This window comes from Pseudorasbora parva, chromosome 6 (genome assembly GCF_024679245.1).
Source record: "Pseudorasbora parva isolate DD20220531a chromosome 6, ASM2467924v1, whole genome shotgun sequence".
Classification (NCBI taxonomy): Eukaryota; Metazoa; Chordata; class Actinopteri; order Cypriniformes; family Gobionidae; genus Pseudorasbora; species Pseudorasbora parva.
Window position 1 is genome coordinate 18,371,820 of NC_090177.1, and position 27,707 is coordinate 18,399,526.

Sequence of the window (27,707 nt, forward strand, 5' to 3'; positions counted from 1 at the left end):
CTGAACTGCCGCAGCCTGGAATGTGTCGATCTCACGTCACGTGACTCCAGATCCAAAATGGCCGCGTCGGTGTTTTGACGAATAATACTTTTGTGTTTGTTTCATTCTCAACAGAAACCGAAGATAACGCTCCCTAGTCGGAAAAAAATAGCCACGCGCGTTTGATGTTTTAATTTAAATATTTGAATCTGACAATCACAGCTAACTGATATTTGTTTTATGGTTCATACTATGCACTTTTGGTGTTTATAAGGAAGCTAGCTGACTGGCTAGCAACACAATTAAGGTGAAAATTAAAAGAAAGGCAATGGAGCAGCTCAGTCCTGAAGAGGTAAGGCTATTTTCACACAGTTTACTGTCATTCCAGTCGAACCCGCTCCTGTGATGGCATGACTATTATGTTTCTGTGCTTTATTAAAGGCTTATTGACTTGTCATTGTCACCTTTTCAATCGCAGTAATGATGGGATAAGCTAACAGGCTAATCAACAGCTCAGTACATCCAGATTAAACGTATTTCGCACAGAAAAATTCGGCTAGATGTTGAATCATCATTTCGAGCCACGTATATGCCGACATAGAAGCGAAATAAAACGAGAATAAGGTTATTTCCAGTCAGCTCGCTAGTAGCTGATAAATGTAATAAACCAGATAACGTTATGCCACGATCCTAGACAATCTGCCCTTTTTCTTCTTATTTTTTTAATTTCCAAATTTTCACAAATTCGTCCTTATCGTTTTTAGTCGCTGGGGAGCTTGTAACCAGTTGACAAGTTACATTTTCTTTTGTGAAGCTTTTCTTTACTGGCAATCCAAAATGGCTGAAAGACTGTCGTGTGAAGAAATAAAATCATTTTGTTCCAGATATTTTTATCAATTTAAGTTTTTTTTAATTTAAAGTCGTGATAAAATGTGCAATTATAGAGGTCAACTTTGCTAAGGGTATGCAATTAGTTAAATGGCATCTGGTTTCGAATATAAAATCATGCGCAACAAGCTTTGGTCAGGTCGTTATATTTATCGTAAAAACTATTGAGGCTCAACTTGAAGAAAAACCTAGTATTTTAGGATATTTTGGTATTTAAAGTGCATTTTAACCTATAGAGCTCTTGGTTTTATGTTTTGGAAATTGCTACATGGCAGTGGTTGTTGTTGCTGTATGACACTGGTGTGCATGTTCAGTCAGTGCGTTGTTCTGCTGTAAAATAAGACCAAACTCTGCCCAGCTCTGACCTGAGGAAAGAAACAGCTTAACAACAAACAACAAAATAGCTTAAACCATCCTAAGCAGGTTTGCTGGTCTCCCAGTCTGGTCAGACTGGTTTTGAAGAGTTTTAGACACTTTTGACCTGCTCAGGCGGGGAGTAGCTTCGGAGTTGGCTCAAAACAATAGTCATTAGTTTATTCATTAAAACAGCTTAAAAATATGATTATTCTCTAGAATTGTTCTAGTGTTTTAATCAATAGATGCCATCCATCTTTTTCAAAATAAGTTGCTATATTGATTATTAATTGCATTTATTCTGTGTTAATTATCAATTTGGCTAGCCAACATAATATGAAATGGTGTACAATTCAATGTCATTTGCAAAAGCAATATGTCTGTGAACTGAGATGCATCATCTTTTGCTTGTCAAACTGGATCTTCCCTTTTTTAATCTTGATCCATTCAGTTATGTTTACATCTTTGCCATTTCACTGGCAGTATTTGCTTTAGATGCTGATGCCTTTGAATGACTCACTCCACTGTGTAGTGATGATTATTCACTGCTGAAAATTCTAGCAATTCTTTAGCATTTTAAAAACATACTACTGTTTGCCTCAATTTTGTGTGTTAGAGAATTGTTTTTGCCAACTAAAAGCAGTTGAGGCCAGACTGTAAAGTTGTGCTCATTATTGATCTGTAGTTAGATTTATTGTAATTACTGTCTTGTTTAGATCCGTAGAAGGCGGCTGGCTCGGTTAGCTGGAGGACAGACATCACAGCCCAGCACCCCCCTCAGCACCCCTTTGACATCCCCACAGAGAGAGACTCCCCCAGGACCGTTGCCAGGGCCATCTGGGGCTTCATCGCAACCTCTCCCAACAGCTCCATCTCACTCTCTGGGGCTAAATGCCCAAATTGTCACCCCTGCCACTTCTCCTATGGGGGCCTCTGGTAAGTGTTATTGTGACTTTATCAGTCGAAAAGGATAAAGATCCTTCCAAAATAGTAAGATCAGAAATTGGTAACACTTTACAATAAGGTTTAATTTGCTGACATTAGTGAATGTATTAACTAATATGAACTAACCATTAGAAATATATTTGTTACTGTATTTTTTAATCTTTGTTAACGTTAGTTTAGTTAATAAATATCCAGCTGTTATTTGTGTGTTCATGTTAGTTCACAGTGCATTAACTAATGCTGACATTGTTAATATTGACGTTAACAGAGTAATTAATGTTTAATGTTTAAGATTAACTAATGTAGCTAAAGGGTTAGTTCACCCAAAAATGAAAATTTTGTCATTACTTACCTGCTTGTAGTTCGACACCCTTAAGACTTTTGTTTATCTCGGAACACAAATTAAAATTGTTTCGACGGCTCAGAAAGACCTCTTGGCAGCAATGACATTTCCTCTCTCAAGACCCATAAAAGGCACTAAAGACGCTGTTACAAAGCCCAACTCACTACAGTGGTTCTTCAATAATTTTATGAAGCGATAAGAATATTTTTTGTGTGCAAAAAACCCCCAAAAAACAAACTAACAACTTTATTCTTGTCTTCCATCTGGGCCTTTGAAGTGAACTTAAGAAGCATCACGACGCATGCACGAGAATATGATGTTTCTCACAGTTCGGGTATCCAGGAAATGCACACTTTAAGATGATTTTGAGCACTTACGCCAAGACCTAAAGCACAATCAATGAAGAATTCAACAGCTTAGATTCCTCTGTCTTCCTCTGCTTGTAAACAAAGTTCCTCGCTTCCGCCGGGTCTACATCATATTCTTGTGCATGCGTTGTGATGCTTTGTGAGTTCACGTCAGAGGCCCAGATGGAAGACAAGAATAAATTCGTTATTTCGATTTTTATTTTTATTTATTTTTTATTTTTGCATTCAAAAGCTATTCTTGTCGATTTTAGAACCACTGTAGAGAGATGGACATTGTAACAACATCTTTAGTGCCTTTTATGGGTCTTGAAGGATGGCCTTGAAAGATTTATGAACTTAAGATTAATGTCATTGCTGCCAATGGAGGCCTTTTTGAACCATCAGATTTCAACAAAAATATCTTCATTTGTATTCAGAAGATGAACAAAGGTCTTACTAGCCTGGCTCTGCCCTCCTACGTACTTCCGCTCAATTTTCATTTTCCTTCAGTACTACGTCTGGGACTGCTGTGTAGTCTTAGGTTTTCTCCGAACAAATTTTTAACGGTCCAATCAGCGAACAGAGGGAGTGGCTGAGAACGATGACGTTGATGTCGAGCGCTAGTTTGAGATGTAGTTCAGTAATGGTGGTGGAGAAAGATGCAAACTAAACCATTCATTCCGTTGTGGCACCGCTTCCGAATATCCAGAAGTTAAAGCCGGAGCAATAACAGTCTTTGCTGGGGTTTGTTGGTGGCCATGATGTTGTGGCCCTCCAACAGGGTAAATTCGGGAAAAGATTTTCCAGATCGCTTCGTTAGTGATGAAGGAGTTGCTGAAGTTATTCGGACGGTAACTGTTTCTCGTGGGGTCGGAAGGTATTGCCATCATTTAAGTTACAGGGACTGGTCAGTTATTTTATTTTTGACAAACACAAGGTCGTGTTGATGTAACAGCTGTCCGAATCCACAATATATCACTTCAAAATTCACTGTTTGTAATCATTTTTGACCACTGCAGAACACCATACGGTTGCTTTGCTGTTATTAGGATGCATTTATAGACATGTATTTCCTTAAAATGCATCACCGCTCAAACAAATTAAAATAAAAGCACTTAAACATTTGAATTGGTCCGTTATTTATAGCAGCATTTATTATCATACCAAGCATATGAAATTTTATTTACAGCATTCAATGATGTTACGGACCACGTGAGCGCCGCATTCCCTATCACAAAGCTCTCCTGTCCACCGTGTCGTGAATAAATCACAATCCGAATGCACAAGTTTTAGGTTTTATTCTATAGTTTTATTACTGAGGTGGCATGCACATGTGCACTTTTATTTTGTCGGATTTCCATGAGTGAAACAGGCGAAGGGCACATGAGATACTTCACGACCAGACGTTAGCGATTGGTTATGGCAGATCCAGAGTAGCTCAGGGCAGATCCAATAGTTTTAGACCTCAACAGGGTGCCCGCCTTCGCGGAAATAAACCCTTGTCAATGGAGAGTGGCCAGACTCTATGTACAAATGAAATGTATGAGAGTCTGGTAAAACCAAGCTAAGGTCTTACGGGTGTGGAATGGCATTAGGGTAATTAATGAAAGATTTTTCATTTTAGGGTGAACTAACCGAAACCTTATTCTAAAATGTTACCAAGAAACTAATACGTATTCAGCAAGGATGTATTAATTTTTCATCAAAAGTGATAGTAAAGACATGTATACTCTTTTTATTTCAAATAAATGCTGTGCTTTTGAATCGTCTAATCTAGTATTATGGTTTTAATGAAAATATTTAGCAGCACAACTGCTTTTCAACATTGATAATAAAAATGATGATGGTGAAGATAAATATCCCCAAATCAGCATATTAGAATAATTTCTGAAGAATTATATAACACTGAAGAGTAATAATGATACAGATTCAGCTTTGAACCCACAGGAATAATTACATTTTAAAATATATTCCATTAGAAAACCTTTGTGAGCATCCAAGACGTATTTTTGAAAACAGACTCCTAATGTTTAAATTGCACTGTATATTTGAATGAAGACCCAGAAGTAATATAGACTTGCTTTTTCTTTTATAAAGGCAAAACAGATTGTTTACAGATACAGCTTTCAAGTTAAGAGGAATTTAAGGCATAAATCATGTTTTTTATGGGGCGTCTGATTGGATCAATAAATGCAATTTTATACAGAATTTATCCACAACACTAGGTTTAATCTCTGCTGCATCTTAGTTCATTCTTCTCAATATTATTAATGGTAAACGTTGGGTGTTTTGTGCATAGATGTGAGTTGTATCTGAAGACCCTGTGTAGATTAATTGTAATACTATAGACTGTAATCTTGTCTTGGTGTAAAATGGTGAGTCTAAAAGAACCAGTGAAATAGTATAGAGGATCTAAGTGCTTCAAGTTAAGTTATATAGAATTAGATGTTAGTAAACTAGGGATTTAATGAATTCCCTTTTTTTGAAGATTTTTTGGATCAGTGTTTATATCAAGGTAAGGGATTTCTGCCCACTGCATCTTGCTTTGGAAAATCTGCACAGTCATGGAGGATGGAGGTGGCACAGCCTTGGCCAGGGTTTAACTCAGGGCACATAGACATGCAAGGCTGACGGTGGCTTTTTGTTCTCGTAGTGCCGTAATCAGTTTTTTTTTAAGTGTTAGTAAACCATGTTACCTGTGGTTATGTTTCTCTTTAGTTTCATTTTTACAGTACAATGACCTTTGGTATCTAGTGTCTAAGCTGTAAGATCTGTGTTATATTTCTGTATTTAGACAGAAAATATCAATGTTACATGCAAATTGGGCTGTATATTTTTTGGAATATGCTAATCTGTTTCTTATTGTACCATAGATTCCTTTTTGTTTGCATCACATCAAAACATGTTTGTTTCTTACTGTTCATTGATCTGCTGTTCAATTAAAATTTAATTCGGTTTAAAGCCTTTGTTTCCATGCTTAATTAACATGGAGCCTTGCTGAACAGACATAGGAAAGTGAACATGTTTTGTGCTGGTGTGTGTTGTCATTGGAAACAGCTGTCTTGTGTCCACTACCACACATTATTCAGAGTTGCATAAAAAAATCTGTTCTAGCACAAGCCTGCTCTCTGTTCTCTGTTGTAGCTTCTTTCTGGAATGTACAGTATTGAGGTTGAATCAATTACAAGACAAAAAAACAGGTCCAATGCATCTGCTGCTCCATTAATAGCCTTTAAATATTCTGGTTAGGTTTGTCATTAACCTCTAAACCCAAGTATTAAATGACTGCAGTTAATTCATGCCAAATAACTTAGTTTTGTTCATAATTTCAGCCTTTGATTATATGGTGTTTTCTAAACATTATATTTCTGACAATGTCCAGCATTCAAATTGTAACCAGCATTAATGATTTCAATGTAATAATTGCATTCCTAATCCTAATTATAACCTTTTCCTTTTTTACATATATTTGCTTATTAAAATATGATTGATTGTGCCTTCCTGCATCTCTTCATCCAGTTTTACTCACATTAAGACCACAAAGACATCACAAAGTCCATTTTCAGAAGGAAGAGTTTATTAAAGGGTTAGTTCACCCAAAAATGAAACTTCTGTCAATAATTACTCACCTTCATGTCGTTCCAAACCCGTAAGACATTCACTCATCTCCGGAATACAAATTAAGACATTTTTGATACCCCTCCATAGACAGCAATGTAATTATCACTTTCAAAGCCCAGAAATAACGACTTTGTTCAACAATCTCTTCTCGTCTGTACCAGCCTCCTGTTTACGCTGTAAATGCAGTGCAGTGCTACGTCAGAGGCTCACCATTGGCCGATGCTGTTTACTTGAGCACCACAACGCATGCGTGTGACGCTGATGCGGGAGCTAACCAATGGCGAGCCGCTGTTCTGTATTTACAGCGTAAACTGTGTAAAAGACTAAATAAGAACAAAATGGTTGAATAGTCATATTTTTGTTTTGATTTTTGCACACAAAAAGTATTCTCGTTGCTTCATAACATTAAGAATAAGACTGAACCACTGCATTCACATGGACTATTTTAATGATGTCTTTACTTGCCTTTCTGGGCCTTGAAAGTGTTAAAGGGGTGGCTTCATGCGATTTCACTTTTTAAACTTTAGTTAGTGTGTAATGTTGCTGCTTGAGCATAAACAGTATCTGCAAAGTTACAGCGCTGAAAGTTCAATGCAAACAGAGATAGTGTCTTATGGCAGTTTATTGCCTACAAAAATGGCCGGTTTGGACCACAACAAGCTTATTCCTGGGTTGGTGATATCATAAAACCCTTGCTAGTCACCGCGGATGTGACATTTGCCCGTAATTGTAAGAGGCGTGGCGTTTCCGGACAACCTGTGCTTGGCACTTCAGCCAATAAAAATACATGAAACTACATTTGGCCATCTAACCAATCTAAGACCATTGCGTTTTTTGGAGAGATGGGCTTCATAGAAGCAGGAAGCAAATGGTTCAAAGGACAGTGGAGACCGCGGTGTGGAACAAAGGTAAAATAAAATAAAAATACGGCATTTAAAAAAAAAAGTATTAAGACATGTTATACTGCGCCCCAAAAACACGGAACCACCCCTTTAATTAAATAGTTGTTTATGGAGGGGTCAGAAAGCTCTCGGATTTTATCAAAAATATCTTCATTTGTGTTCTGAAGATGAGGGTGTGTAATTAATGAAAGAATTTTATTTTATTTTATTTTTGGGTTAACTAACCCTTTAAAACTTAATTAAACCGTATGAAGCAAAGCTCACACATAAGCAGCTTTCTGTTGGTCAGCGTGGCAAATTTGTATCTGATGCGAAATCTTTGTGATAATCTTGTCCTCCTGGGCATTTTACAAACGCGTGGATTCCTAATGAAATGATTGAATGCACTTTTATATAACTCCCACAATACTTTTAAGATCCTAACCACACATTCATTTAATTGGGCCATTGCTTTAAAATTTACATTGATACACTGTGTTGCACTGGTATATACTTCAAGAATCGCAAATGTAGTTTTTGTCTTTGTTCTCTGACTATATACTTGTCTTCTGGATAAAGATATAGTGATTTGCAGATAACCATTTTCTTTGTATAAAATAGAATGTTTGACTGTTCAAACAAATGCTTCATGGTTAAACTTCAGGTATGCGGTTCTTTATTGAGCCATGAAAGTTTTTCTTGAGCTTGATTGCAGTTTAGCCATTTTTTCCCCCATGGCACAATCAGCAGGTTCATACTCAAACACAGTGCTTCCTTTTGTGCTCTCTATTACTATAGGGGTTGCTTACCGCAGCCAGAGCAGCGAGGGCGTCAGCTCTCTCTCCAGCTCTCCATCTAACAGCCTGGAGACGCAGTCCCAATCCCTGTCTCGCTCTCAGAGCATGGACATTGACACAGCCTCCTGCGAGAAGAGGTGAGAGACAGTCTTGAACCTTTGCCCTCTCTGAACTCCTAATCAAAGATAGAGCATGACGTAAGAGTTCAAACTGAGATTGTACTGGAGATTAATTATTGTATCTCACTCACTGAATGCCCGAGACCTTTTCAAGCTGCAGAATCTCTCTACTGTTGGATTGCAAATGCTCTGTTTCTCTTTTGTACTTCAGCCACATAATCCACTCAAGTGCAAATAAAGATGAATACATACAGCTGGAAGTTTACCCATTAAGTAAACCCTTTTGATATCATTAGTTGCATAGTTTTTGTATCTTCCATTTAGTAACATGCAGTGCTAAAGTTATATTGTTGGACTATTGAGGATTTTAACTGCTACTTGAGCTAGATCTCATCTTTGTGGTCTTTAGCATGTCCCAAGTAGATGTGGACTCAGGAATTGAGAATATGGAGGTGGAAGACAGTGATCGCAGAGAGAAAAGGAACCTGGCTGAAAAGGTAACCATTAAGCCATTAGTCATTTTCATGTAATGGCCAATAACCGATAAGTGGCAGATATTAAAATGTTTTGTCTAAATAAAGTAATAGTTATAAACTAAAATCATAATTTTAAATTCCATAATTGATTTAAGGCATCACAACTTTTTAATGGACACCTATGAAAAATGGATATTCATTTTGAGATTTGCTAAAAGTTAAAGGGTTAGTTCACCCAAAAATGAAATTGATGTCATTAAAGACTCACCCTAATGTCGTTCCACACCCGTAAGACCTCCGTTCATCTTCAGAACACAGTTTTAGATATTTTATATTTAGTCCGAGGGCGTATCTAAGTGTATGCACACTATACTGTCCATGTCCAGAAAGGCAATAAAAACATCAAAGTAGTCCATATGTGACATCAGTTAGTTCATTAGAATCTCTTCAAGCTTCGGAAATACATTTTGGTCTAAAAATAACAAAAACTACGACTTTATTCAGCATTGTCTTCTCTTCCGCGTTTGTTTTCAAACCTCAAATAAAGATTCAAGCGGTTATGAATCAGCGTATTGATTCATGATTCGGATCGTCAATGTCACGTGATTTTAGCAGTTTGACACGCGATCCGAATCATGAATCAATACGCTGATTCATGACCGTTTGAATCTTTATTTGAGGTTTGAAAACATACACAGAAGAGAAGACAATGCTGAATAAAGTCGTAGTTTTTGTGATTTTTGGACCAAAATGTATTTTCAATGCTTCAGAAGATTCTAATGAACTAACTGATGTCACATATGGACTACTTTGGTGATGTTTTTATTGCCTTTCTGGACATGGACAGTATAGTGTGCATACACTTAGATACGCCCTCGGACTAAATATAAAATATCTTAAAATGTGTTCTGAAGATGAACGGAGGTCTTACGGGTGTGGAACGACATTAGGGTGAGGAGTTAATGACGTCAATTTCATTTTTGGGTGAACTAACCCTTTAAGTTTAACAGTGTTTTTGAATTATTGGTGTTTATTTTAAATGTACTTCAGACTTAATTTAAAATGTTCTAATTCAGTGTTAGTTGACAGCTAATTATAATTAATTAAAATATCCAATATCCGCCAATACCAATGAATTAAAAGTTCTGTAATATTGTATGATAACCGATATGCTGCATGCCTAAATGTACACTGCCCTGCCAAAAAAAGTAAATGTTTGGATCATTATTGCAGTGATTATTATGTTTCTAGCATGTTATATGTTTGACTTTAGTTCTTCTAACCCTAATTGATGGAGTGTGTAGCTTTTCATTTCTTAAACAACCATGTAGGAAGACACATCATGGCCATATTTCATGATGACAATGTCAAGATTCATCACGCTCAAATTATTAAAGAATGGTTGGGAGGGAGCATGAAGAATCATTTTCACACATGAATTGGCACCTCTGATTCCAGACCTTAAATTTATTGAAAGTCTTTGGGATTTGCTGGAGGAGAATTTACATAGTGCTTGACTTTTTGTATCGTCATTACAAGATCTGGACCAAAAATTGATAACTAGAGGACAAACTTCCAAGGGAACAGCATGATGATTTAAAAGTATTTGAATGAATAAATTATTAATATATTTAAATAGTCTAAATTAAAATGCTCCCTGGCCCTCAATATCTGTTGTTTGTATTGAAGATCATCCAGTTCTTAACTTCAGGAATCACTAAATCAATCATGGTTAATTTAATATACCAGTACTTCAGGTTTCAGGAATACAGGGGATACTCAAATATTGTGTTTAACAAGGCCCCCATTCAAGTCAAAAAGGCTGAGAACCACTGATCTGGTGCATTTGTAACTTGCTGCTGAATTTTTACTTGCAGGATTCCTCGTCCAATCCAGATGTCTCTGAAGAGCAGGCTTTGCAGCTCATCTGTAAGATCTTGCGTGTTTCCTGGAAGGATCAGGACCGTGATGTCATCTTCCTCCCTTCACTTGCTGCTGAATTCCAGAAGAACCCTACGGATGGTATGAACTGAGAGCGATGAGGGTGTAAGAGAGAATTCTTCTGCTTTTTCTGTAGCTGAATTGCGTTTGTGTACTTTCTTCTTTTAGTTTACTCTGACTTCAAAGACCTGATCGGGCAGATTTTAATGGAGGCTCTCATGATGTCCACCCGTTCACGTGACTGTAACCCATTCGCCAGCTTGACCGCCACATCTCAGCCAATTACCGCTGCCAGATCCCCAGACCATCACCTGACTCTCATCCCACCCTCAAGCCAGAGCGGCAGTCCCATGATACCCTGTGCTGGTTCATTTGGTGCCAGCTCTCTTTCTAGGCAAGTGTGATAGCTGGCAACATCTCTTTTAAAATGAATTATGTACCCACCTACATGTCCACCTACATTCCTTTGTCTCACATCCTTGATTTCTCGTTACATTTCCTACTATTTTCTGTTTCCTCCTTCATTTCATCAATGTCTTTGTTGTTTTCAGTCTTTATGGTTGTAGCCCAAACCCACTAGCTCTGAGCTCAGCCAGAATGAGTGCTCCATCTGGCACACTGGCTTCTGCCGCCGCCCTCCCTGTTCCCCTCAGTCCTCCGGCCTCTCGCCCTCCTGCCAACCTTCTATCTCCATCCGCCCCTCTGCCCACCTCCCAGAGATACAGGCCCTACTCCCTTAGCTCATCTATTCCCATAAGCCCAAGTCCCAGATCTACTCCATCTGGTACGCTTACACCCCCTACAACTTCAGGTATACCCTCCAGCCCTTCCCCCAGACACCACAACACCCAGTCCTCCATACCTTTACCCTTCCCCCCCAGCTCCCCCAGTACTGCGGCTAGACGGACTGCGCTAGCTACTCGGATGCCCTCTAGGTACCTTTTTCCACCCTGTTAGATGTGAAGTTGCATTGAATTTGCATTGAATCTGTGTGCTTTTTCAGACACTAGGTAGCCAAACACTAATAAGCTGACAAATTATTTTCATGTTGTGCGATAACCGATAAATGGCAGATATTAAAATATTACTTTTTTAAATTGTATTTTTTATAAAATAATATTAATAAAAAAAGTAAAATGGTCATTTTAAAAGCCATAAGTCAATTAAGGCATTACAACATTTTTCATAAAATATGAAAAATCGATATTCGTTTTAAGATTAGCTCAAAATGTACTTTTAATAGTGTTATTAAAGGAACTGTATGTAAGAAATGTATTTCAATTAATCATAAAATGGCCCTGATGTGTCACTAGACATTAAGAAATCATGCTAATTTTAAATACTTATATCACTGACAACAGTAGTCCGGCAGGGATATTATCATTTACAAGTTGTTGTTGCAGCCCTCAACTGATGTTTATGTTGACATGTGTTTTGGCCTGAAGCTCCACCCTCCACCTATCGACCAATCACAAAATCAGTAGTGTTTCGGCATCCGGGTTGCCAGCTCTGCTCTAGTTACCACAGCTGCAGCTACAAACGTGCCTGCTGATCCTGCAGCCTTTCTGGCAACCTCGAGTTAGGGGGGAGGGGGAGAGGGGATACGCCGCTCTACAGTCATTTGAAAGTGATTGCCGGACCAGTTTTGGCCACAATCTTACATACACTTCCTTTAAATTATAGGTATTTAAAAAAATAATTTTTTATTTGAAACCGTTAGATGTGAAGTTGCATCTGTCTGCTTTATCACATAACCGATAACCAAAAACTCCAATAAGCCGATAATTATTGTCATGTTATGAGCAAAAACCGACATATGGCAGATATTAAATTGTTATACTATTTTGTCAAAATAAATGAATAGTTAAAAAAACTAAATTAAAATCATTGTTTTAATTGCCACAAACAAATTAAGGCATCACAATTTAATGTGCAATAGAAAAATTGAGTTTTGATTATATTTAACAGTTTTATTAAATTATAAAAAGGTACTTTTAACTTATTTAACAGGTAATCTACATGTAAAAATTTGGAAAATTAGCATGTAAACATCCACACTATTATGGCAGCCTATGTGAAGTTGCATTGACTTTGTAGCCTTCGTATTTTCATGATCTATTTGTCTGCTTTCATTCACACACTGTGGCCGCACCAGCCCTTTCTCCCTCCTCTTCTTCGCCCTGTCCGACTTGCCTCAGGACAGCAGTGATGAGGAGCTGGAGGAAGAGGAAGAGGATTTTTCAGGGGTTCAGTTTGGGTCCAGGTATCAGTGCCAAAGTGTGTTGCATGCTTCAGCGTGCTGCCTGGCCACTAACAACAGCCCGCTGTGCCCAATGTTGGCACTGCAACAGCAAAAAGAGAGACTCACCAAATAGCGGAGTTGAAACCTGTGATGGTTGATCTCATCAGGTTGACAAAATCAGCATTTCTCTCGCTTTTCTTTGCTGTCAGCTCAAATTGTGTCCATTGCACAATAATTTTTTAGGCCCATTCAGCTCGCAGCAGAAATGTGAGCCATCAGACCTTAAAACTTCCACACAGGACGTGCGTGCTGGATAACAGCGGTGGATGAAGGCTGATTGTTGGGCATTCAGATTAAGTTAGCTGACTGTATAACAGAACTAATGAGAGCCAGATGCCTGCTGTGGAGTGTGGTCTCACCCTAGAGTTCACTAATGCTTGCTGTCTCATGACCAAAGACCTGTGGGGAACACAGATATCAGAGGTCTGCTTTTGTTGGTCTTATGTCATACATTTTAGTGTCATTTACATGTGGTATTAACATCTCAAGGGATCCAATGACAAATGGTCAGCGCTAAATATAGGTGTAAACTGAATCCAAAACATTTTCTGTTCCAATTACTCAAATCACAGTGGTAGATAGTTCGAAATACATGTGACCACATAATATTTGTGCATTGCTACATTCATGAGAACTGGAAATTTATAAATGTACTTTTTTCCCTGGTAAGACAGGAAGAGTTACTAAAGATTACATTTTTTTTAGAAAGCTCGAATTTGAGCAGCCATTACTTCAGTGTCACATGATCCTAGCAAATTATTCTAATATGCTAATTTGGTGCTCAAGGATCCTTTCATATTATTTATTATCAGTGTCGAAACCGTGACACACTTTTTTTGTCATGATTCTTTGATGAAGAGAATGTTTAAAACAACAGCATTTATTTGAGATAACAATCTTTATTGTCACTTTTGATTCATTTAATGTGTCATTGATAAATAAATGTATTAATTATTAAAAAACAAAAACACTTGCTTACCGCAGACTATTTAACTGTAATAGTGTGAAATGGGCTAGATATGTTGTCTGGCTATCACCAGACCAAGCTCAATTTAAAGGTCCCGTTCTTCGCGATTCCATCTTTCAAACTTAAGTTAGTGTGAAATGTTTCTGTTAGAGCATAAATAATACCTGTAAAATTATAAAGCTCAAAGTTCAATGCCAAGTGAGATTTTATTTAACAGAAGTTCCCTTTCAAAGCCTACAGCGAACGGCCGGTTTGGACTAAACCCCTGCACTTCCTTCAGGAATGACATCACTAGAACCGTTTGTTGACTAACCATCCGCCCACAAGAATATGCAAAAAAGGGGGCGTGGTCTTGTTGCTCTCTCACGTGGAGAAGAGCGCGCATTCAGCACTTGCATCTCCCCGTTATGGTAAAAGGCGGGACCTTTCCGGGCAAAGTGCGCTAAGCTGCTGTCCAATCACAACACGGGAACTGATTTAGACTGATCTAGACTGATTTGCAGGGTGAAATCAAATCAGGGGCAGATCAGGCTGGGTTTACCCAGTCTGCAAGATGTGATTTATCGAGGTGAAACACTGCTTGCGTTGTGGGGTAAAGTTTTTTCTAACATTTGCTTGAAATAGAGATAAACCTTCATTTATATATGATGTCATAGCTGTTCTATCTGAAGATTATCATTTTGAATGATGAGGTTGGTGGTTAGAGAAAAAGGGAAACATTTAATTATGAAAGAAGTTTGGGTTTTTCCTCAGAAGGTTCATCTCTACACCATGCAATCTCTTTTATCGATGGCTGTAAAATTATTTATTTCTTATAATATTCTCTTTCTCTCTTTAGCCTGGGTGCGTCCGGAGGGGGGATGACTGGTGACTCGAGTAGTGACCGCTTTACCATAGAGTCCTGTAAAGAGACGGAGATGCTCAACTACCTCATCGAGCGTTTTGACTGTGTGGGAATGGAAGAGAGGAAGGCCCCAAAGGTAGCTGCTGATTGTTGACATTATGCATACATTTCTTCAGCATTATTCAGTCCCCAGGTGTTGTCACCAATAATACAGGCAGCAGAATTATTTTCCAGTATAACAAGAGTTACAAGGAAATACACCATTATTTTAGCGCTTCATCAGAACACAAATGACAGTAAGTCAGAAGAAATGTGAAAGTGAGACTAAACATGTCTCATCAAGCCTAGGGTAATTCCCTCTTTGGCACGAGCCTTTCATGTTGCATTCTGGCGTTGTATCACCCTGTCTACACTAGACATGCACGTCAAAAGTCATTTGCTCCTATTTTAATCAATTTGGCTGTCTACACCAAAAGCATTGCAGTATGTTGCTTCACAAGACACTGTTACAACACTCTATCTGTCTGAATTAAAATGTACTTCTGAATATTTTTATTTTATGCTATGTAATAAAAAAAGGCTTTTACATCAAAACTAGCTTGCACTACTAATTTATTCATCTTTTGTTTCTAATCACATATTTATATAATGCATAATTTATTTATTTATACACACACACACACACACACACACACACACACACACACACACACACACACACACACACACACACACACACACACATATATATATGTAGTGTGTGTGTGTGTGTGTGTATGAATGGTTTTAAAAAATGTAAGTACATTTTTTTTCCAGTAAAGCATAGATGATCAGTTTCTATTAGTAAACGTTTTCGAGCTGACATGCAGCAGCGACAGACTCAAGACGTTTCATCACAAAGGCATCATGGGTCATTTCCTGTGTAGATTGCAGTGTTCTTCATATGCTCTTCTGTTTCAGATGTGCAGCCAGCCAGCTGTTAGTCAGCTGCTTAGCAACATTCGTTCCCAGTGCATTTCCCATGCTACACTAGTGCTTCAAGGTGCCCTCACACAGCCCAGGTCAGTAAACAGCAGCCTTTTTCAATGCACACTAAAGTTTCTTAAAGGTGTTCACACTAGAGCCCTTGGTGTGGATTCAGTTTGTTTCTACCCGAACTCAGTAGCTCACCTCTCATTAAAAAAAAGTTGTCATGGACTTCATTATGTTTTGCAGTCCTACTATAAATTACGCTACCAGTGACATATATTTTGGCTCTTACATTATAAAAAATGTCTAATAGCTGCCTGTCTATGCATGAATTGGCTTTAAGAAACAGTTCAATTTTGTACAGTTCAAGCTTTGTAGTAAGACTTATTTTTTGTGCTTTCTCCTCCAAATTCATTGATTAGCTATAGCAGTAAATGTCAACTGCTGCTAGTACTCAGATTGATGATGCAAACATACAGTGTGAAGAGACCTAGGGACAAGGAGAGCAGAATCAAGCTCCAGATTAAACCAAGTGTGAAAAAAGGGCTTGACTTTAACACCCGCCAAACCCACCAAATGCTGGTGGATTTCATCAGTGGCATGTAAACTCCTATTAGCAACTTTGGCGGGTTAAATTTGATATATAATACATTTTTCAGTTGTAGTCATTTAAAATGATAAACTGTGCAATGTAGTGTTGTCAAAAATATAGATTTTTCAATGCATATCGACACTGAAATATCTGAAACGCTTAATACTCATATTCCGCAGAAGATATACATGGTACCAGCTGTGCTTTCTTGATCTCATCTCTCCGACAGCGAGTTGACACACAAACCCGCCTCCCCTTATTCACTCGTTTAATAATTTTAAACGAATATAATTTTACTCCTTCCTGCAGATTTTGAGCTTGTACCCAAAATGTGTACATAAAACCTCCTCTCAGTACTAAATTGGCAAGTGTCATTTAAACATTGAGTTATGTTTAAGTGAATGTAAACAGTTGTGAAAGAAAACGCATGGAACAGTATAATGGATCCATGCGTCAGGTCTTAAAGTGATAGCTGCCTAATATACCTGCTGCCAAATTATAATAATATATTATATTATATAATAATAATATTATAATTTTTTATATTATTATATAATAATATTACAAATCTATATGGCTGATCTGATGAGCAAGAAAGTTAATGTCAAGCCCTGTGTGAAAACTATTTTTTTGCATGGTGTTGGTCTGTCAGTTTTAATTCAAACAAGCATAATACATTTTAATTGAGATTGCCCAATTACCCCACCCCCTCATCTCTTTCCCTACAATAGAGCCCCTCTACAGCCCTCCCTGCTGGTACCCTACATGCTGTGCCGGAACCTTCCTTACGGCTTCATCCAGGAGTTGGTGCGCATGACTCACCAGGAGGAGGAGGTGTTCAAACAGGTGGGAGTTGCAGCAGATTATGGAGACAGGCCGCATGCTGCATCATTTTGCTTTTTAAGTTTAAGAGATCTTTATTATTGATGGCAAATTCTTAGGGATATTTAACATATTTTCAAATGTCATCTGTTTGTTTTTAGTAAAAACAGCTAAGTATTTAAACAAATATAGATTTTTAATCCACAATAGGTTAAATGGTTCCAGTGTGGACACTTTAGACATTGCATTAGATCAAAAAAAATCTTCAAATAAATGAAAATATTTTTTAAGCTTTTGAATGATAAAGTATAGATTCATACTTTTGAAATGCTGTTAAAAGTTTAGGGTTTGGAAGATTTTTTTTATGCAGCTAGAATAAATTACATTTAACAAAAATATTTCAAAATATTATTTTAAATAAGTGCTGTTCTTTTGAAAAATAAATTGCTTTTTAGAATGATTTCTAAAGGATCACTGAAGAACACTGAAAATGCAGCGTTGTCATCACAGAAATAAAACGGTTAATTTAAATTATAGTCATATTTTTTTATATACTTATGCTCAATGTATTTTTTGTACTGTAAATAGTACTATTTACAGTACTATATTTTGGTCAAATTAAGCATTGTTGGTAATCATACAACAAAAATTCTAAATCTTATTAACCATTTGAATAGTAGTGTGTAGTTTTCAAAATAAATGCTTGCTTCTTGTCAAATGAAGAACCACACCTGTGGCTTGCTGAATTGCATCAGTTTAAAAATCACCTTGTTAACATCTGGTTGAATGTCTTAAAAGTGTCTTTCCAAAGTGGCTAGGAAGTCAATTTAGCTCAAAGAAAATAAAAAGTGTGGCACTTTTATCCTGTTTTGATCAAAGTTGTTATTCTTTCAGATCTTTGTTCCCATTCTTCAAGGGCTTGCTTTAGCTGTAAAAGAATGTTCTTTTGACAGTGACAACTTCAAGTTTCCTCTAATGGTAAGAGACTGCTTGTTGTTCTTTGAAAAGCATATGCAGACTTAATCATCGGGCAAATAAGGACCAAACAAGCTCCCTTGATTTTATATATTAACACCATAAGATATCTCTGACCTTCCAGACATGTTTCATATAGTAAACTGCTCTTCTGAATGTGTGAAAGACTCTTGTTTCTTGTCTATGACTGATTTTATATTGCTCCACAGGCTTTGGCTGAGCTCTGTGAAATCAAGTTCGGGAAGTCTCACCCTATATGCAGTTTGGTAGGTTTTGTAGGAGCTTAAAAATTTAACCCAGTCAGGTTATTCAGTTCACTCTTAATATTGTCTGTCTGTGTGTGTATTTTTAGATCACCTCTTTGCCATTGTGGTGTCCTGACCCTCTCAGTCCTGGGACAGGAAGAGAAATTCAACGACTCTCCTTCCTCGGCGCGTTCTTCAGTCTTTCTGTGTTTGCTGAGGATGATGTAAGTCATTTCACTCCTAAAACAAATAAAACTAATACAAAGTGCAGCATTGATGAATAATTAGTAGGAAAGTTGTTGTTTTTTTTAAATCCGTTTTGCTGTTCTGTAGACTAAAGTGGGAGACAAGTACTTCTCTGGTCCTGCCATCACTATGGAGAACACCCGTGTGGTCAGCCAGTCACTGCAGCATTATCTGGAGTCTGCCAGGGTGAATGACCATCATATCTCATACACATAGATTTTTAATGAGCTGCTGTAATACTGGGGGAATATTTTTTTTTTATAGAGCAGATCAGAGGTAGAATGAAGGCTGCAGTTTTTAAATCTTTCTTTTATGACTATAAAAAGTGTAATTTAATGTGAACGAGGTGAGATTAAGAAGATGAATTTATTAAGTTGTAAATGTTAGATAAGAATTTAGCATTGGGTAACATGACCCTCCTATGTGGAGCAAGACTCCCGTTCCGAGTGAACTTTTGCCAGCTGCCATCAGATTTTCACAGAATTTATAATAAAATATTTAAAATTAATTTGGAATATTTCAATTGAAATAAAATGTATACCATTTTCTCCTGGAAATAATTTGCACATGACTGTATTTTGCACCAGGTCAAAATTGCATTGCTTTATAAGCTGTATGTTATTTCATTCAGCAAATAATGTAAAATACTGCTAAATAAAACAGAATATTAACAAACTTTATAAAAACTATAAATTTTGGTTCCCCTCTCTCCACAGCAATTTAACGTTATCCAGAACAGGAATGAAAGATATAAAGCATAAAACAAAAATGATTTAAAGTGTTAAAGGGTTAGTTCACGCAAAAATGACATTTCTTTCATTAATGACTCACCCCAATGCCGTTCCACACCCGTAAGACCTCTGTTCATCCTCGGAACACAGTTTAAGATATTTTAGATTTAGTCCGAGGGCTTTCTGTCCTTTGAATGTAAGTGTATGTCCACTTGCTGTTCACGTCCAGAAGGTAATGAAAACATCATCAAAGTAGTCCATATGTGACATCAGTTGGTTAGTTAGACTCTTTTGAAGCTTTAATATTGTTAAATTTTGGTCCAAAAATAACAAAAAATACGACTTTATTCAGCATTGTCTTCTCTTCGTGTTTTTCAAACCTCAAATAAAGAATCAAACAGGTGCGAATCAGCAGATTGATTCGTGATTCATATCGCCAATGTCATGATTTCAGCAGTTTGCCAGTTTGAGGAACACTGAAGAGAAGACAATGCTGAATAAAGTCGTATTTTTTGTTATTTTTGGACCAAATGTATTTTCGATGCTTCAAAAGAGTCTAACTAACCAACTGATGTCACATATGGACTACTTTGATGATGTTTTCATTACCTTCTGGACGTGGACAGCAAGTGGACATACACTTACATTCAAAGGACAGAAAGCCCTTGGACTAAATCTAAAAGATCTTAAACTGTGTTCTGAGGATGAACAGAGGTCTTACGGGTGTGGAATGACATTGGGGGGAGTCATTAATGAAAGAATTTTTGGATGAGCTAACCTTTTAAGGTAAAATACTAAAAACGAAAAATCTATGAAATATCCACTCATTGAATGATAAGTCATGTACTAAATTCATCCAACATAAATACACAGATCACTATTAGATCATATAACTTAATCTTCTGATGTAACATTAAATGTTGATGTCCAGGTGAAATGTTCAAATGTGCTGCTGAAATCAGATTTGGTGTCCTCTTTTGAAAGGGAAAAGATATATGTTGTAATTCTGTGTGCTGATGTTGGTTTTCCAGGGAGATCTGTTTAAGATCCTGCACAATATCTTATTGAATGGAGAGACAAGGGAAGCAGCTTTGAGCTACATGGCAGCTCTGGTGAATCGTAATGTGAAAAAGGCACAAATGCAGGTATGTCTGTTCAAATCTGTTTCTTTCAAAACACAGATTTATCTTTAACACATTAATACCATGTTATATGATTATTTCCTTGCCCTTTCTTTCTTTAGACCGATGATAAGCTGGTGTCCACGGACGGCTTCATGATGAATTTCCTGTGGGTGCTGCAGCAGCTCAGTATGAAAATCAAGCTGGAAACGGTGGATTCTCTCTACATCTTCCACCCCAAGTGTCGGCTGAATCTCAGCCGGGAAGAGACCCGGCTCAATGCCACGATGGAGGACCTGAAGAGCTGGCTCACTGAGCTGCGTGAGTGTGGGCTTTGTTCTGGAAGACACAAATCGCTTTAGACACTCAGTTTAACTTCAGGCAACCCATTTACTGTTCCTCCAAATCCTCCACAGATGAAGACCCGTCCAAGTTCTCAGAGCCCAAGTTCCCTACAGAGTGCTTCTTCTTAACGCTACATGCACATCATCTGTCCATCCTCCCGTGCTGCCGGCGCTACATACGGAGACTGAGGGCCATCAGGGATCTGAACAGGTGCTTTGCACAGATTCAGTCGTAAAAAACAGTCTATTTGTTACCAAATCCTTTAAGGTAATAGTCCATTGTGAATTGTGCGTTAGTGCAAAAAGGTACATGAAGGCGACATCGCGGCTGCAAAAAGGGTGTTTATGAGCTCTTAATTGTAAAATGACAGCCTTGTAAACTTCATGGCCAAGAAACCACGAGTTTTGTTGCGTCACTTTGGCCAAATGAGTGAAACAGAAGTGACTAAAGAGGACCTGTTATGCATTTTTACATTTTCCACGTTTCTACGTTTAGTGTGTAATGTTGGTTTGTGCATGAAAAAAGTGTACAAAGTTACAATACATTTAAATAATTTCCGTCTAAGGCATATGCAAAAAATGGGGCAAGACCAGGTTGAGTTCCGCTAGTAGCGTGTTGAAACTCGTGGTTATGGTAATAACATTTCCAAAACGCTCTCTCTAAGCGGTTGACCGGTCCCAACACACTAGGTCCGGCTGACCAATCAGAGGTCACTGTGCTTTTCAAAAGGAGGGGCCATATAAAAATCTTCTTATTTTTATTTTTTTATTCATTTTTTCATAGTACACCCCAAAATAAAACCAAGACTTTGTAAAAAGGCATATTATGACATATTATGTTTTATTTAATCTAAAAGATTCTCAAAGTGGATCATCCTGGATTCTTCATTGCCTGTGTCAGATAGCCTATCATATATGTGACGCTCTGTTGTCATGCTTTGTGAAAAAGCCCTTAATCTCTCTCTCTGATGAGGCGGGTTAATCCTGTCCTGCCCTGTACCGTCCCTTCCCAGTGCCTTTTGCAGATGGTATTTTCTTGCAGTCCTATTGTAGAGCAGCTCTGAAGTCATCTTATGCCCATAATGCCTGAAATATCAGCTCCTGTGTTAGTGCTGCATCAGTGGCAGTGTTTCAAGTCCATCAGATTTGAGATATAAAGCTCTGGAGTAGACTGTAGACTGCTCACATTGTTTTTTGGGCTCATGATGCTGGCAGATTTGATCCACGGGGACCCCTGCTGTCGGCAGCAGGCATGACACTGAGATGGGCCAATAATATTCTCTGTGGAGGTTTTTATTTTATTTTATTTAAGCTGCCAGACAAGGTAATTTACACAAGGCTGAATATATGTGTGTATTTTACAGAACTGTAGAAGAGCTGAAGAACAGTGAAAACCAGTGGAAGGATTCCCCGTTGGCTAGTCGTCATCGGGAGATGCTGAAGAGATGTAAAACACAATTGAAGGTGTGTTGTTACCTTTTAACAAAAAAAAAAGTTTATAAAATTGTTTTTAAAAATGAGAACCTCATGAATTCATTGGTGCAGAGTGTCTGATTTTCTAATTCTGTCTAATTACAATACATGTGATATGCCATATCAACTATCTTTTACTTTGCATGAGAAATCTATTTCTGTAGATATTCATTAATGAGTTTAGGGCAGAAACAGCTAATTGATTAAGCGGATAAGAAATGATTCCATTATTGCCTTTTTTTAGCACTATCTTTGTTTTGTGTACAAAGAGTCTCTATTAGACACATTATGGTTCTTGGCAATACTCTTCTTCATCAAGGTCACATTAAACTGATTAAAAGTGACAGTAAAGATGTTTCTATTGTTACAAAACATTTATTTTTTCTGTTCTTTGAACTTTCTGTTCATCAAAGAATCCTGGAAAAAATGTGATCAGTCCCCAAAAGTTTAAGCTGCTGTTTTTTAACGTTAATAATAAGAAGAAATGTTTCTAAAACACCAAATCAGCATGTAAGAATAATTTTTTAAAGGATCATGTGACACTGAATTTTAAGAAGCCATTACTTCAGTCTTCAGTGTTTCCATCACAGGAATAAATGACATTTTAAAATAGACAACAGTTATCTTAAGTTATCATATTTCACAATATTACTGTTTACAATATTAGCCTTGGTGAGCATAAGAGACTTCAAAATCATTAAAAAAATCTTCAAAATGATAGGGTATATTTACTTATATATTCTCAGAATTCAAACATTCCCATATTTAGCAAATTTTGCCATTTTCTAGAAGGAAACAAGCAAATTGTTGTCATTAGCCAAGTTTCTATCCAATTATTATTTTTTTTGTAGCAAAAAAGGTTTAGTGCATCAAACATGTTTACCGATATAGCTGATGGAAATTCCAATTGTCAATAATTTTCTTCTGTTTAAATTTAGTGTATAAATTCTATGTTGATACTTCAAATGTTAAAAAGGGATTTAATGCATATAAATGTGACAGCATCACATGACATAATTAGCCTATTATATACAGTGTCCGCATGGGGCATTGCTCCCGTTAACGTTTCCCTGTAGTTTAAAGGCGCACTAAATCTATTATATTCATATTATTAAATTGTATGTTAAATAATATATTACTATTGGTAACAAGACTTGTTACATCTCAAACATCATACATCCTTATTTGTGTAATTTTGTGTTTTTTGTTTTAATCTAATAAAAGATAATAGCAAACTGCACCCATTTCTGAATATTGCTTGATCAAGTTTTGATCTAAATAGAGTTTATAACGAAGTTAAAAAAAAAACATGGTGCTTGTTAATAAAAAAATATTTTATGTATAGGTCAATTTACAATTTACATTAAAGCCTACAATTTAATAATATATAGTAAAGTTTTGTTTCAAAATGGATGAGGAAAATATAGCACCTTGAAAAAAGTTTTCTTGAAAAAGGTTTGCTATTTTAGTAATAGGCTTATTATTCTGAAAGTAGTAAGCAGTAAATTTTAGTCTTCTTGTTACTCTCTGCATTTTACATATATTTGGGACACAAAAGACAATATCATTTGCGATATATGTCAAATTATGTATAGACACAACTTTTTGAATCTTTTCAGATTTTTTTTTTTTTTTTAGAGATACGACAACTTGTGCTACAATGCATTTTTTTTAGGGATGATGTCATTACGCACACCATTTTATTGGTAAAAGTCCATTTGGATGGAAAGAGGCTGGAGACTGCAAATTACACAATCTTTTTTTTTTAATGTATATTCTCTGTCAGTAACAAAGCAGTGGAAAAAGTGGATGGAAACCTGGCTATTGTTAAACTTTGAACACTTGATAAGTATATATACTTTGTTTACAAATCTGTATTCAAGTAAATAGAATTTTGAATCAGTTGTCTTATCTGCTGACAGAAACTGGTGCGCTCGAAAGCCTGTGCAGACGCAGGGCTGCTGGACGAGAACCTGCTGCGCAGATGTCTTCAGTTCTTCAGTATGGTCATCCAGCTCATCTTGCGTATGGTGGAGCCTGCCTACCCACAGTCAGTTAACTTAACATCTATTCAGCTTAGTTGTAGTTGAGACGTCGCTCTGGTCTGAATTTATTTTGTGTGTACCTTACCTTACAGTGTAACCCTGCCTCTGAACCCAGAAATCCCCAAAAACTTTGCAGCACTGCCAGAGTTTTACATTGAAGATGTGGCCGAGTTCTTGCTTTTTATCGTGCAGTAAGTCTATGAGAGTTCTGCAATGTGGACATCATAGTATTAGAATCCCAATTTTAGTTATTTATTGTTTTTAGTGAAACTTAATCCCTCCTTTTGTTTCTCAGGTACTTTCCACAGGTTCTCTTTGAGCCGTGCACTGAAGACGTTGTGACCTTCCTGGTGGTCTTCCTTTGCAGTCAGAATTACATAAAGAACCCATACTTGATTGCCAAGCTGGTGGAGGTGCTGTTTGTTACCAACCCAGCGGTGCAGCCTCGCACTCAGCGTTTCTTTGAGATGATGGAGAGCCATCCGCTGTCTGTCAATCAGCTTGTGCCCGCCCTCATGAAGTTCTACACAGGTTCACTAAAATTAATTTCCAGGTCTATTCTGATGATTTTGACTTGATTTATGCTAATTGATTTTTCCCCCCCAGATGTGGAGCACACTGGAGCCACAAATGAGTTCTATGACAAGTTCACCATCCGTTACCACATCAGCACCATATTCAAAAGCCTGTGGCAAAACATTAACCACCAAGGCACCTTCCTAGAGGAGTTCAAGTGAGTTCCGTGTGTGTGTGTGTGTGTGTGTGTGTGTGTGTGTGTGTGTGTGTGTGTGTGTGTGTGTGTGTGTGTGTGTGTGTGTGTGTGTGTGTGTGTGTGTGTAGATGGATGGATGGATGGATGGATGGACTTTCATTTTATACAGTTGATGTTAGTGTTAATTTCGTCAGATGAGACGAGACGAAATATGTTCGTCAACAACGACTAAGACAAGACGATGATGAGATTGCACCAATGTCCAAAAACGCTGACTAAGACTAAATTAACATGCATTATTGTTGACGAAAAAGGTTTAGACTAAAATGTTTTGCATAAAATAAAAACTAAGATCAAATCTTTCTTCATTTTCGTCTACAGTCTTCTCTACTTTTTCATCACAAAATAGAATATTCAGCTGTTATTCCGAGTGAGTTCGCTGCTCTTGCTCAAGCACAGGTCTCGTCTCAGTCTTCTGTTGCTGCCATCCTGTGGCTGCAGCACGAAACTACATAGAGTAAAAAACAGTTACCAACAGTCACGCATTTTGTGTGAGTTACATGTGTCAGGCTCTGACTCATGCTCTCACTCTGGCCAAGTAAATCTCACGCCAAATTTGTAAAGTTTTAATATAAAATTCAAACAATAAATAGAGTATTGGTGGACTTTATCAGTTAAAGCCAGAGCCATTAATAACAGCTGCAGCATGCGTTCATCTCTCTGCAGCGCGCGCACGGTCACGTGAGTTGTCTTTTGACTAAAAATAGACTAAAATGAAAAGACTTTTAGTCGACTAAAACTTGACTAACTAAAAAAGATATGTGAATGACTAAAACTAACAAGGACATTTAGCACAAGACTATGACAAAATTAAAAATAGGTGGCAAAATTAATACTAGTTGATGTTGATTATTTTGTATAATTTTGCCAATGAAAAATTACATATAAGCCAGAGCAGAACTGTTGTGCATCTTCTAACAACACCCAACTGTGTTTCTGAATAAATCTACGCTTTCAGTGAATCAATTGGGTAAACCAACAATTCATTAGCATTCATAAAGAGTGCTATTTACTTCATTCCTGAATGATTCAGCCCTTTGAACAAATCTAATGACTCTAGTACATACTCATTAAGACATTTACCACCACCACCTACTGGCGGTTTTTGTTTAGTTCTTATTTAGAGTATTTAGAGTACCAAAAAGTAAAATTCTGTCATAATTTACTTAAACATTTAGGCTACAACGACCATGAGGTTGTGTAATAAAATCAGTTGAATCAAAAAAACATTTCTTTTTGAAGATACTTTTTGTAATGTCCATTTGATGCTTTTCTCATTTATAACACAATAATGACTTTAAATGATTATTTGGGGATAATTTCTCACACAAATTTGATGTGCAATTAATTTGTGATTTAATTAATTAGTTAATTAGTTGCAAAAAATATTTAAAATGATTCAACCCCTCAGAGACTAATAATTTACAAATGTTAGCTTTTCTAAAGTTTTTTTTTTTTTTAAATTGCATCTATAACAGTTTAGTGGAAAATAAAAAAATGATAATGTCAATATGTATAATGTAATGCTTTTGAGTTATAGGGGTTTTTTTTGTATAGCAGCTGTCATAATTATTAAACCACTATTAAATGCTGATGTTTTTAAGTCATTTATTTGTATGGTCCAAAATTCTGTAAAAACACAATTAAGCCTTTGGAAACATCAACTTTACGCTCTCAAAATCGTTTGTGTATTAATAACCTTTTGTTTTCATCAAATTTTGTTTTTGGCAGAAAAATGTCTCACAGGTCATGGGGGTTGTTTTTAAGCTTGATGTCGACTAGTCACTAATTAAACCTATAGAGGGCGCAACAGGATCAAGTCCAATTTTACACTACGTTTCCAACAGCTAAAATGACAATGCATATTCTGAGAATGCTCCACAAGATATGTTTGATACCATCTGGACGCTCAAAATTGATTGGGTGATCTCCAAAGTCGTCTGTCTGTCTATCGGCATGTATAATGTATGTGTGTGTGTGTGTACAGTATATAGCTCTGGAAAAATTAAGAGACCACTTAACATTGAAAAATCAATTTTAAGTCAATGTAAATATTTTTTCCAAAGCTGTATATAGAGCCTTATGGCCCGCTCTCATTTTCCATAGCTGTGCACAAAGCATACTGCGTTTGAGTCACAGCTCTAGATTCAGACTAATGTTCATTAATAACGTCACAGCTAATAGTTAACTTGACTTGAATCACATGTTGACTTGATTATAAGTTAATATATGCATTTCTTCTATTTATCTATGTGTCTATTAAACATATATTTTAATTAAATGTTAATTTTTATTTGTTGCATTTATTTTTGTTAAATAGTTCTTTGTATACATGCATTTTATTAATACATCTTTCTCTCTCTCATTCATTCTGCAGCTCTGGTAAACAGTTTGTGCGCTACATCAACATGCTAATTAATGATACAACTTTTCTGCTGGATGAGAGTTTGGAATCTTTGAAACGCATCCATGAGATCCAGGAGGAGATGAAGAATAAAGAGCAATGGGACCAGCTGCCCAGGGTAAGCACACATCACAGCTTGACCAATAATTCTGTTACCCACACTT

The 27,707-nt window shown here is 36.9% G+C and overlaps 1 protein-coding gene across 2 annotated transcripts in view; it reads left to right on the plus strand.

Annotated features, from left to right (window-relative positions):
- The first annotated feature begins 27 nt into the window (after positions 1-27).
- Positions 28-27,707, plus strand: part of ube4b (ubiquitination factor E4B, UFD2 homolog (S. cerevisiae)) — a 33,440-nt gene continuing 5,760 nt past the window's right edge. The window contains exons 1-24 of one of the 2 annotated variants that reach the window (XM_067445947.1): positions 28-331; positions 1,938-2,157; positions 8,157-8,292; positions 8,684-8,771; positions 10,628-10,772; positions 10,860-11,085; positions 11,243-11,626; positions 12,847-12,954; positions 14,799-14,940; positions 15,765-15,865; positions 17,097-17,211; positions 18,082-18,165; positions 18,372-18,428; positions 18,515-18,631; positions 18,741-18,839; positions 20,416-20,529; positions 20,628-20,826; positions 20,922-21,060; positions 22,214-22,313; positions 24,245-24,372; positions 24,460-24,558; positions 24,663-24,898; positions 24,974-25,100; positions 27,517-27,661. In XM_067445947.1, coding sequence (XP_067302048.1) covers positions 308-331; positions 1,938-2,157; positions 8,157-8,292; positions 8,684-8,771; positions 10,628-10,772; positions 10,860-11,085; positions 11,243-11,626; positions 12,847-12,954; positions 14,799-14,940; positions 15,765-15,865; positions 17,097-17,211; positions 18,082-18,165; positions 18,372-18,428; positions 18,515-18,631; positions 18,741-18,839; positions 20,416-20,529; positions 20,628-20,826; positions 20,922-21,060; positions 22,214-22,313; positions 24,245-24,372; positions 24,460-24,558; positions 24,663-24,898; positions 24,974-25,100; positions 27,517-27,661 — 3,333 coding nt within the window. In that variant the 5' untranslated portion in view covers positions 28-307. The remainder of the gene's footprint in view (positions 332-1,937; positions 2,158-8,156; positions 8,293-8,683; positions 8,772-10,627; positions 10,773-10,859; positions 11,086-11,242; positions 11,627-12,846; positions 12,955-14,798; positions 14,941-15,764; positions 15,866-17,096; positions 17,212-18,081; positions 18,166-18,371; positions 18,429-18,514; positions 18,632-18,740; positions 18,840-20,415; positions 20,530-20,627; positions 20,827-20,921; positions 21,061-22,213; positions 22,314-24,244; positions 24,373-24,459; positions 24,559-24,662; positions 24,899-24,973; positions 25,101-27,516; positions 27,662-27,707) is intronic. The other variant, XM_067445948.1, reaches the window with a different exon arrangement.